We start from the raw sequence: 12,939 nt of genomic DNA, 5'->3' as shown, positions 1-12,939 counted from the left end.
GATCTTGGCCCCTCGCCAGACATCGACAAGTCCGAGGGAGACGACGAGAAGGAATGGCTCTCTCCGATTATGAACGCAAACTCCGATGATAGCCAGGACAACCCCAACGTGGATTGTCTAGCACAAAATCTGACCTCGATTAAAATCGACAACGATGCTAAAGTGCCGACAATAACGTTCAGCAATTGTTGCGACGGGTGCGCCAAGAGTGATTCGCCGAACAATTCCGACGTCGTCATTCATTTGGCCGTGCCCTCCGTGGACAGCATTGATGAGGCGCGCCCGCCTATGATGTGACCTCGGTCGTTGTCCATGTAAATTATTCCACTAACGAGACTCGTTACTAATTACGAGATGATTGCTATAGAGTCGGAGCAGCCGGCGATGCCGAAAGAACAGTTGCCGAAAACGGAGCCAACAACCTCGCAAAGAACATTGACCAGATCCAGCGCTGTGAGTCAGAAGTCTGTTGAAATCACGGTCCACCCAGAGGGGTCCAATAATCCGCTGCATCGGTCAAAGCTAGCGCCGACAAGGTCGTCTTCAGAGACGCAGTCTTCCGGGAAGAAAATGTTGAATCTTCGTAAGACGAAGAATTCTTCTATAGAGTCCACGATGAGCCTGCCGAACCAGAAGTCTTTGGAGAAGAAGCACGGCAGTTTGAGGCACCAGAAGGCTATCGGGGCTCACTCGGACATCACTCTGAGCACGCAGCCGTCGATCCAGGACGACAGGAAGGCGCTGAGGGAAGCGCTATATCAGGGTATCTTTCATAGGCATAGGAGGACAATATTTGCCGTGGGATCCTTCCTGAGGATGCTGCGCAGCAAAACGTCCAACTATGACTCGATAAGGTCCGACTCGGACGAGATATAGCACCCGTAGGGTTAGTGACTGTTAAATTTTTATACTAAACTGGTGCCACAGACTGTATGATGTGCTTTTATAGTTAAAGGAGAGAGTTACCAAGTAAAATGTTAATAGATATAGGTTAAGTATTTTTATTTGTATTAAAATGTTCCTAATTAGTTGTGATGTTTAGTTTTTGTGAACCCCGCTTGGAAGTTATTCGCAATTGTGTACTGAAATGGAGGTTAGGTATGTACGAAGACGTAAAGTAACATTGCAAGAACCTTGAAACAATGTAGTATTAATCCATTGAGTATAAATTAAGCCTAATTTGTGGATTAATTGCAGTAATTGACGATGAATTGTTACGATGGACCATCCTAAAGTTTTTATGGCATTCTGATCCAGTTATAAAAGGCAAATAGGCTTTTATAAAGCGCTTTTACACGTCTTATAACTTAATAGAAATGATCGTGTATTAATAGGATCAAATATGACCCGATAACCCTTTCTGTACTGGATATAAATGTTTTTTATCCTTCAGTTGAAATACGATTCAGTGGCGACTTTGATATTGTCATTCATTTATTCAGGTGCATGTCTTTAAATACCTCTTTATCATGAAAAGGCGATTTAAATTCAAACTCGAAGTCCTTTTAAAAGTTTAACTCGGTAATGGGCAAAAGGACTTGCTTTGTTGTTCCTTTCATACCGTCTACGGTGAATAAATGCTTTTGATCTTGTTTAAATTTCGGTCATTAAATATCATAAAGAATGTTTTAAAGGCATTTTACTTTCTATAGAAGTAGTAAAACGGTAATTGTTATGTACACAATAGAACATAAAGCACTTTAAAATCATACTTAGTGTTAATTGGTGTTACAGTATACATTAAACAACAATAAGTAATTAAAAAGATCGTAACCAATCGGTTTGTTGTCGGTTCGAGATTTGAGGGTCACTAGTTCGATCCCCGACAAATGCACTTCTCAAGAACATATTTAGCTTACTTGCAGGATCTAACGGGATATTAGACTATATTTAGGTCAAAAATACTTTAATTAAACTCATTACTGAATGATGCCTGAGTCAGAATCAAGTCTTGAGCTTCGTTTCACAATACAAGCCTATGAGGCTATGGTATCTTACTCTATACGCGGCGTATGTGCAATGACGTCAGCGTCATACATTCCTTTCGACGTCCACAGGGTCCATACGCCGACGTCAACGTCTGACAGACCACAAGAGTACATTTCTATAGTATGTAAGCATTGTGACGGGGCCTACGGCGTTTTTAAAGGAGACCAGANAGACCAGACCCTAAGCAGTAAATTCTGTTTTATTCCACAATAACTTCAAACGATTAAGTAGTGGAATATCAAAGTTTTTCGGTATAGAAATGAGTCAAGGCCATGTGACCTTACCATAGACACGCGATCCTGCTATTGTACAGGCGGCCCTTCAAGCTAATCTGTGGCACTTATGTAGTTGTGATACGGTTGATATTGCCACAAAATTATCGCTTATATGCTGTCTGTACCAATGTATTTTTATTACAATTAATCATTACAAATATGTATATTTTATTCGTATTTTGGAGTTGATGTGTTTAAAAATCTATAAGGAATGGAATAGAGAACACAAATCATAGACGCGTTGACATACAAATAATTAGGTGATTTTCAATTTTCACTGGTATTTCAGTATTTTTCCTTATACCTAAGCCATTTTAAATTGAAAAAATATACAAACTTTCGTCTTGAAGAGAAAGTTATAAAATATTAATTTCTTTAATGTTAATTAATAAAGTGTTAGTAATTCCAATCACCTCTTTGAATAAATGAATGCTTAAAAAATGTTATACGAACTCCATAAATTGTTTATTTAGTAATTTTATCACGTTTTTTGTCATACAAAAGGTATCCATATAAATGCAATGTTACTCTACGTATCGAGCTAGATTGTAAGATAAAACTTGAAAGGTATATTTTAACGACACTGTAGTTTCCTATTTATAGAATTTTCAGGATTCATCTGGAATTTTCCATTTAAAATAGTGACGGGTGTCAACGCGACATTAATTATATGAGTTACTTGATTACTAAGAGTAGGCACACCGTTGATTTTTGGTCGGCCGATAGTTTAGTCGGGCAGTTGATCAGTATGGGCAATTGGGCATGTATGGGAGTGCGCACACTACGCCGATTCGATTTGGCCGATACTTTCATACAATTTAAAATCGGGCACAACTATCGGCCAACTAAAAATCAACGGTGTGCGCCTACTCTTACAGCTTGATATTTCAGATAGCCGTAGTCACAACAAGCATACAATAAAAATGTCGCGTTGAGAACTTGAGACCCGTGTTTCTCTATTTATTATTAATCTGGAAAATAAGTAAGGAAACGTCTCCTTTTTTTTTTTTTTTTTTTTTTCCTAGGGCAGTGGTTCCCAAAGTTATCTAATACAAGTTCCCAAACTCGGGATCCACCTATAGGATATTTCGCCCGCTGCTGTCCAGTTGGATCGGTAGGGTGGTGTGTCGTTCTACAGGCAGGGCCCACTCAATGTTCGCTCGCGACCCACCACTGGGTCGCGACCCATAGTTTGGAAGTCCCTGTCCTACGGTACAATTGGAAAAAGCTTTCTAACTTTTTGTTGAAATTGCTCTACTATTTCGTAAGTACTACAAGTAGTCCATCTTGATAAATTCCATCACACGTAAGTGCTATGCGAAAGTCAACTTAGGGTTGCCTAATTGGTTTCGGAACGGCAACGTGAGTATCTAACGCTAATTACGGGATAACCTACGGAAAGTAATTAACGTTATTGCCACGCTAAACTCGTTAGAAATAGTTTACTAAAAGTAATTTGAGACATATTCGCATTTGAGTGTAGTTGCTAACTGAATAGGCTAAAAAGGGACGGAAATCAGCAATTAAAATTACAAAATCCCTATCTTTTGGGCCCTTACCAGCGCTTCGATAACATTAAGTTAGTAGGTATACTTACCTTCGTTTTCTACTAAGCTAAATATTTGCATTTAATAAAGCGATTTTGTGTGTAATAGGTATTTACATTTAGTTAAGTAACAGGTGTATTCAGATACTAAAATACCAGTTGTCATTTCGAAAGGCCTAAGCTTCGTTGTTTTTTGGAGTTTATTCGCTTCCACGTTTTTTTGAAGCTTTCAAAAATAAAAAAGGTGCCACTAGTCTGACCCCTGGTTTCTTCTATCCTTGAGTCTTAGAGGTCATTTCAAGTAGTAGCTATGTAGATAATCGAAAACACGCTGGTTGACCTTACCTGCCAGCGTGTCGCTCACGCTGATTTCATGAAAGTAATGAAACAGGTCGGGTTACCTTATACACTTTCGGCCAGAGAATTTACCACGGAATATCCCAACAGTATTTCTGATGATTTTGGACTAAGTAAACAAATTCTTTCTTTTAGTGTGAAAATATAGGTTACCGATAATTAGAAAAAAAATTTCTTCATGATGAACATTCATGTTGTTTGTTTTTAGATACATTAGTGTTTAATTTTTGAGAAAACTAGAGTGTTAGGAGTGGAACGTAGAGTCATTGGCGGGAAACAATAATTCCCTTAGTTTTTCGCTTTATACCAAAGGCAAATAAGTTTTAAATCTGTTAATGGATACGCATATCTGAATACGCAGTCCATTAAATTGGCCCTACTGCTGCAAAATAAAAAAATAAAATGAAAAAGTACGAAAAATGTAGAGGAATTTTCATGGACTTTTATCAAGCTTTTTTTGATGTCACTATTTACATTTTGCCAACCTGTCCATTACGTCCATTACACAGCTTGTGTATGTATTGATCGACCTGTTTCTCAGTTTGGGCTGCCCTATTCACAGTTTTTCTAGGCCGACGGTCTGTCTGTTCGAATTACACCAATTATCAGAAGTGAACTAACTAATGCTGACCTATTTCAGTCCCTTTTCAAGACAATTTAGTTAAAAATAGTAGAACAATTTCTTTATTGAGTCAAATGTTTGTATTACTAAGTACACTTCCAGACAGTGAATATTCAAACAATTATTATTATTTTGTAAGATATTTAATTAGTATTTCAGGGTTGCCTATGCAGTCAAGGCTAAGTTTTAAGATATTATCTTGTGTGTATGTAAAAATATATTTGGTTGTGAAACTGAAATAGATATGCCTGATTTTACTGCATTAAAAATAGCTACTGAAGAGTTAAGATATACCTTTCAAGTGTAAAAGTGATGCTTTGAATAGAGCTTATAATAATTACGTAGTCCAAAATATCCATATATGATGTTATTAGTAGTATTGTATTATTTTGCGATAATTATTAGAAATTAACCAATCGATATTGTAAATAGAATGGTGATCTAAGAAAGTGTTGCCTCATTGGTCCGCGAGCAACATCTAAAATGGGGTAATTTTGTTTGGGGTATCGTTTTCCACTAACTGGCAATGAAAATGGTGACGATTTATATGTGGTACGTGCTGTGCTTTATGCCAAAAAAATATCTGATGTGTATTACTGGAAACTAAAGGCAGACAGTGTTAAGAACTTAAATTTTAAACACATTCACAAGTCTATGCGTAGAAAGTCGCCTTTTTCTTTGCAGGGTGTTGGAAAAACATTGATTTTCCGTCGACTGTGTGCTCATTGCGAGTATTACCTATTAGATAGATTTAAATTCAAACCCTGAAATATGATGATTTTTAAAGTACATAATCCGTATGAAAAAAACATTTAAATAATACTCTCAGTTGGCGCCACCACTATGAAAACAACAACAAACAACAACCAAAGCTATGTTTTTGAAACTCGCAGTGAGCACTGGTCAAAACAGCGAGTAGTCGGAGGAATCGGATCGTGGATACACATTTTTGGAACATTTTATGCACTTTTTATATATTTGTACATCCATGAACGTTTTTTTACGGACGTGTTGTTGTGAAAAGTAGATTTTTATTAAAGTTGAACTCGTTTGCAAAAAGTTTTACGTGGTGAACTTAAATATGATTTAATAATTATAATTTATTAATGCTTCCTAGTTACTTATTTATTTATGAATATTCAAATACTTATTTAAATTACCTGTTTTTAAATATTAGATATTTGACAATCTATGGTTAAATTATTAAATTTAATCAGCGTAGTTTTTTGCAAGCGAGTGTAAAGCACGTGGTAACGATATCGCAATCATGTACAGAAAATATTAAAAATTCATTCATAAGTTTGTTTTTTAAAATAACTTTGTTATTACATAATATACTTTAAAATTATCGAGTACCTACCTACTTACCAATGTTGTGTGTGGAGTGATTAAAATTTTCCTTCACTGAAAAAAGTTGTTCAAAGAAAAACTTTGGTCGTTCTTTGCGTGTTTCAAAACGAAAGTGAAAAGAAACAATAATTAGGTACTTCCCAAAATAAGAAAGTAAAATAAAGCATAATACTGTCCCTACTTTTTAACTAATAAAGCTTAAATTAAATCAATTTTAACTGGTGAACTACGAGATCACATTATTCTAACTGTATAATACAAAAAATACCTAGATCTAAACTAAGTAGAGCTTGTTATAGCGACTTAAATGGATAAACATAAATAAACAAATACATATTAATATATATATTGATGATTATTCGTATTATGTGCAATACTCACTCATGTATTCACAAACATTACCTACGAGGTCTCACAGTGCCCATGGATGCACATGGTGACATACGAACCAAGCACAGAGCTCTATTCAACGCTGTGCGTTCGATTTGATGCTTCACTTAAGCCATCGTTTGTGAACACGGGCGACACTGTCTCCAAGAAAAATCGAACCTACAACGGTCGCTAATACAATTCTAAGCAAGAGAAAACTATAGATAGGTACCTTTACCTTCATCTTCAAGCACGCTCTTCAGAAATTCATGAACCCCAGTTAATTCAAGATTGGCGGTATCTCTTGGGAGCGTACCTATAAGAAATTAATGTTTGAACAGTCAAGTTCATAAATGTTGTTTGTTTTAACTGTAGTTTATGTGCTTTCTATTATTTATTGCTCATTCGTTTTACTTTTTATTGCGTAGCTGAAATGAAGTTTTCAGAACACACTCTGAGTTACGATTTTAAGTTAACATGCAAATATTATAATTAAACCGATTAAACGGTTATTATGTTGTCACCCATTACAATTTTGCATGTCCTCAACCAACAAAATACTTACAAAACTGTCAACTAAGTCCCAAACAACGTGTTTGTCTTTTCAATGTGACAACTCTTGGAGGGATGAGCGCTCATCCTCCGGGATCTCTTTGGAAGAAGCTTTCTTTGGAATCTTTCCCTGGGGATATAAAAAAAATCCATAACTCCTTTGTCGCGGCCTGTGCGAATTTTCCTTCATTTTGTAGTTAGGTTATTTTTGTCGACCTTTAGATTTTTCTTTAGTTTTTTTAATGACAATGTTTTACATTACCGATAATAACATTATTTTGATGTTATTTTTTGCGACTTTTTTTATTCCTTGTTAAACCATAAAAAGTAATTTGTTTTTTTTTTACTATTTAATGTAGGCACAACGAATGTTTTAAATTAAAAAAAGTTGGTAGACATTCATCCCTTAATTTGTATAGGTAAGGGAAGGGAATTTGTTTTTAAACTACAAAATACCACAGCAAGGCCATGGCAATCCTCGGAACCAGGCAAAAGGATCTATGAGCGTGATAAGCCGCCATCTTGCCATAAACCTTGGTTTCCGGTGGATATGCCTGACGTTATCTTTTTCATTTGGCTTTGTTTACAAAATAGAGAGAAACCTGCTTGGAAAACTTTTTTTTCAGTTTCTGCCATATTAAATTTACTTCTTTTTTTATTGTTTTATTTGAATATTTTGCTTCCACTGTGTTTACATTCTTTTCATTCATCAATAAAAAAAAATCTTGGTATGTCAAAAAAGAGCTGTCAAATAAATATAGCAAAACTGGCTGTTTTTCACTTGTTTTCTTTGAATATTTTGCTCCCACTGTTATTTTTTTCATGTTAATATGTCAAGAGAGATGATAAAAGTGTAAATTAGACCTTTAGACCCGTGTACAGACAGATTAATGATGTCGCTTCAGCAACAATACCTCTTACATAATAATGACGTAAAGAAACATGAAGATTAATAAATTCTGGGTTGTTGTTTTTATCTAAAACTCTACATTACATTCATAGTTGTGTTAATCAATTGCAGTGAGTGAAAAATAAGAAAAATAAGTGTTAAAAGTAAATTAAAAGTTTTAAAATTAATTTTTTAATAAAAAAAATGTTTTTTTGAGTAAATAGATTTTTTTGGGGAAAAACTGTGTAGTTTTTATTTATTTTTTATTTCGGCTATTGATAAAATAAATCATGGTTGTGATAAAATTCAAGTTAGTTCGTTTAATTTGGTTATTTAACTATTTCTTTGTTAATGATTGCGTATCGTTACAACTATAAAGTACGTAAAAATGAGCTTTGTACATGAATATTGATAGATAGCTTTTTATATACTAGGAGAGTAACATTTATTTGTTTTAATTCTACGTTATGTTTCGTACGCAATAATTGTTATGCATTATTTAAGCTAGTTATGTTATTGTAACTTAAATGTAAAAATAACTATCATTTAATACCATTCTATTAACCAGGGTGTTAAAATTAGTGAACATGTAAAATACATTTAATATTTCATTTGTAAATTATAAAATATCAATTGTGTTATAAAAAAGTTTGATTTTTTGTAAAAATGATATATCTTATGGAAATTGGTCCACACTCGACAGTTGACGTCCGATAATCAAAATTAAACAATAAAAATAACTCTACATTAAGTTTATTTACAAAAAAGTTATGAAATTTATGTAAAATACTATTTGTTTTAATTTTACAGTGTAAGTGTTAATTAATTTTTTTTTAGATGCTATAAGTATTGTTATAAATGTTATTATTTTCGTGACAGTTGACAAAGAAATCTTTGTAAGCCTACCTACCTAATGCCACTTCAAAATACATTTATTTTAGTCCTGCAATACAGCAGAAGTATTTCTATGAGAAAAAATGAAAGAAAAATTAAGTAACTTGTAACAGAATTTCTCGCGATAGAATTTGTACTAATTGTAAAATTTAAGTTTGTATTAATTAGTTATTTAAGTAGAAATCAGGACATTTCGTTTCTTTTGTGATTGTTAAAAAGTACATTCCAAGAAACATTTTTTTGATACGAAATTGAATGTTGTTGGCCGTTACAGCAAAGAAAAGTAAAAAGACTGTGAAAATTATGAAGTTTTTGAAAAATTCAGTTTCATTTGTGTATAAAAAATAAATACATTATTACAGTACTGAAAATTTGTATTATTACACCCTTTATTATATTGGTTTATAAAATATTAATTAGATAGGCACCTACTAAAACAGAGAAAGTACGATATTTCAAATTATACCACAAATTCAGAAAAACTTGCGCTTTTAAGTTTTTAATAGTAGCCTAACCTCAGTCAAATAAATATGAAAAAGGATTGCTGCAAAAGCCTTCTTATGAGGTAGTTAGTTACCATGGGATTTCATGTACTGGTTAAAACTTGATGACGTAAACAAAATTGCTAACGACGTACACTCCTTGCAGGGTCTAATCGACCTCTAAGGGCACATAACACCTCTTTAGTTGTCACCAGCCTTTTTAATAAATTATAATTGAAATATACTACGTACCTAAATACAAACATATTGAAGCTAATGACAAACTGTCGAGCCAAGGGCGTTAGAAGGTACGTACACAGTAAAAAATTACAGTAAATTCTCCTTTTTTTTGTTTTGAAGAGAAAGTGCAAGTGCTATTCGTCCCACTACACATTTTCTTTGAAATGGGGTTCAAGACCTCAGTTCCAAGGTTGGTATTTTTCTATAGGAAGGAAACAGCAGCAACTACATTATTATCAAACTCTGGGGATGCGGGAAGACTCGGAAACTGGTGCAGATGACTTACCGGACCTTCGATGCAGTAGTCTGCTTTAGTGTGCTGCTGCTGTGGTGGCACTTCTGGTCTACACTGCAATTCTGGCTACAGCCTCCAGCGATATTACGGTTACGTGAATGTAGGTAGAATAGTTATAGAACGATTTGTGGAGAGCGTAAAAATATGCGTGTTGTTATATGGTTGTTATGCGGAGTGGTAGTATGACAGGACCGATTGACATATTTTGACTAGATTTCTTAATCTGTCACCTTTGAAATAATGAGGATGTATTTATGATCAAGCAAACTGAGATTATGTGCCCTGCCCAATGCCACTTCAGCTTGCTAATACGTTGGGCTATGTCAGCGACTTTGGTTCGTTTACGGATCTCCTCATTTCTGATTCGATCTCGCAAAGAAACACCAAGCCCTCTCCACAGGGCATCTCAGCAGGGCACATAGTACGCAGAACTGACGGCCGATGGGGCAGAAAGGTTCTGGAATGGAGGCCGCGTACCGGAAAACGCAGCGTGGGACGTCCACCTACAAGGTGGACCGACGACATCGTAAAGGTAGCAGGGAAGCGCTGGACGCAGGCCGCTACCAATCGATCAACATGGAAAGCATTGGGGGAGGCCTATGTTCAGCAGTGGACGTCCTGTGGCTGAAATGATGATGATGATGATGATGAAACTGAGATTGCCTCGCTCGGCGCCAAAAACCCCATCGACAGACCATTATCTTGGTCTGTCTTGGTATAAATAAAAGTGTCGATGTCGGTCAAATTCTTAAATTGTTCTAAAATTGTCATATCCGTTGCCTACAGGGGCTCAAGAGCCATGACTATAGTTGTAATACACGAATAAGTAGAAGATTGTATCCATTACTATTAGGGTTTCTGCTCGAGCTTTCTCGAACTCGAGAAAACTCGAGAAATTTGGCTTCATTCGAGACGAGAAAAAAATTACCGGAGCTCGAGAATTCTCGAGTTTCGATTTTGAAGCTTTAATATTCTTGAAAACCTATTTTCTTAGACAAAAGTAAGTGTTTAATTATTTAATTGGTTAACGTTGCGTTTATACTTGCCTAGTCTTTCCTTTTTTTAACTAATTTGATTTGCAAGTAATGATCTTAACCGAAACTAATAATGATCACCTACGAGTATGCTATATTTTATTATGTTTGTATAACTGACTGATTTAAAGACTATTTTTTTTTATTAATATCTGTTAGTTTAGGTACTCGTAAATACGTTTATTCAAGTCATTATGTTTAAGTTTAAAAATGTATTTAAAGGTTTTTTTTTTGTTTGTAAATGCAGGTTTATTATCGTAATTTTTCAATTAATTTGGACTTGTGTTCTTTGGAAAACAAGTGATTCAATTGGAGCTCCAGATATTTATGGTTATTAATCCTTAAAGTACACGCGACTTTTTGATTTTTGTTCCTTTAGTTAATTACTAAGTTATATTTATCCTACTAATATTATAAATGCGAAAGTTTGTGTGGATGTCTGGATGTTTGTTACTCTTTCACGCAAAAACTAGTGAACGGATTTTGTTGAAACTTTACAGTATCATTAATTATAACCCAGACACATTATAACATTAATAAAAACCCGTGTTTTTATTAAATTTCAACCGATTTCAACAGTTTTAATTAAAAGACTCGAGACCCGAGAAAACTCGAGACTTTGGCCTCGAGAATTCCCGAAACTCGAGAAAAAAAATAAGTCGAGAAATCAGAAACCCTAATTACTATCCAAATTAAGCAATTCTCTACATATAATAAGTAAGTAAATAAGTAAATATCCTTGGACATTTTACACTGCGCCGCTACATATTGAGGAAAACAGAGTCGTTTCGCTTTCGTATAAAGATATCTTACTGTTTCCTTTTACTATGTCTAAGCAAACCACGGCACCTCTAGACGGACTGAAATAGATACCTCTGACGACAATACCTGCACGGCATTACGTCATTCATGGAATATTAATGACCGGCTTCGATGGAAGGTGCTCTACGCACGTTTCGGGTTCGAATCCCGTAAAGGACGAATGTTTTGTGTTACGTTGGAGCACTTGTAAGTATGTTGTCGTGTATAACGATTAACTTTGGGTCATAATCGCATTTGCTAGGTAAGAAAAGCTATAAAGTACGCTACATCTTGAGGTCATCGGTCTATCGAGCATGTGGGTGTCCCAAGTAAACTTCGTTTTTAGAGACGTGGTCTCCATTCGAGAACACGTTTAATCCATTTTTCATTGGTTCTGCGACACTAGGTTTTGAATCGCAGAATCTAGTTAGGTAGTACCTACTTGTTAAGTGATATCGTAGGTTTTCTGAAAATTATATCAGTTATTACTTAGGGGAAAGTAGTACGAGATGATCCCCTTAAGCGGGAATCGCTGTAAAATACATATTTTTCAAGGTAAACCAAAAATAAAGACGATTACTACTAGTATATTTATCTATCCAACTTTTCTTATACTCAAAACCAGAAATTAATTGAGGTTTCATTAAAATATTTCATTTTTTGCAAAACCTTACAAAGTGATCATCTTGTACACCCCTGTGGGTAAGATGATCCCCCAGGTAGGGGTAAGATGATCCCTATGATTCTGTTCTATGGTGTATTCTTTTCTGGTTATATTCCTTTCGGAGTACCTAATTATGCGAACAAATCGTTAAAAAGTTAGAAAAGAAAAACATTTACGAATTAAATAACGAAAATAACTGATTCTTTCTTAGTACCTGCTAAAAAGCGTTTAAATAATTGAAACGCTTTTTGGCTGGAGCTGTGTTGGATATATCACAAATAAATTCACCTGCTTCATCACCCTCTACCCCAGCACATGCTTTATGGCCCCATTTTCCACATGCATAACATTTTATCCATCCTTCACCCTTGGTATTGCTTGAAAACTTTTCTGTTCAGTACAGCCACTCAGTATCATCTCCTTCAGACTCAGGTGAGTTATATGAAGTTCTCTTTCTTTTATTTCATTTCCCTTTACCTACTCCATTGACTTTTTTGTTTTAATTCCCAGGGATCATCTCGTACATATAGGAAGGGCTCATCTTGACCCAAGTCCCACTTTTTGTTAAATATTTGCTAAA

At 35.0% G+C, this 12,939-nt stretch overlaps 1 protein-coding gene across 1 annotated transcript; it reads left to right on the top strand.

Annotated features, from left to right (window-relative positions):
- Positions 1-311: 311 nt before the first annotated feature.
- On the top strand, positions 312-1,735 carry LOC114360850 (uncharacterized). Its single transcript, XM_028315677.1, has one exon. It carries the CDS (start codon positions 355-357, stop codon positions 874-876), a length of 522 nt encoding a protein of 173 aa, XP_028171478.1. The 5' UTR covers positions 312-354; the 3' UTR covers positions 877-1,735.
- Positions 1,736-12,939: the final 11,204 nt, after the last annotated feature.

This window comes from Ostrinia furnacalis, unplaced genomic scaffold, assembly GCF_004193835.3.
Source record: "Ostrinia furnacalis isolate ACB-3 unplaced genomic scaffold, ASM419383v2 OfSCF5188, whole genome shotgun sequence".
In the NCBI taxonomy this organism is placed as follows: Eukaryota; Metazoa; Arthropoda; class Insecta; order Lepidoptera; family Crambidae; genus Ostrinia; species Ostrinia furnacalis.
Note: the sequence above shows the minus strand (reverse complement) of the source record. Positions and strands in the feature narration are given on the sequence as shown.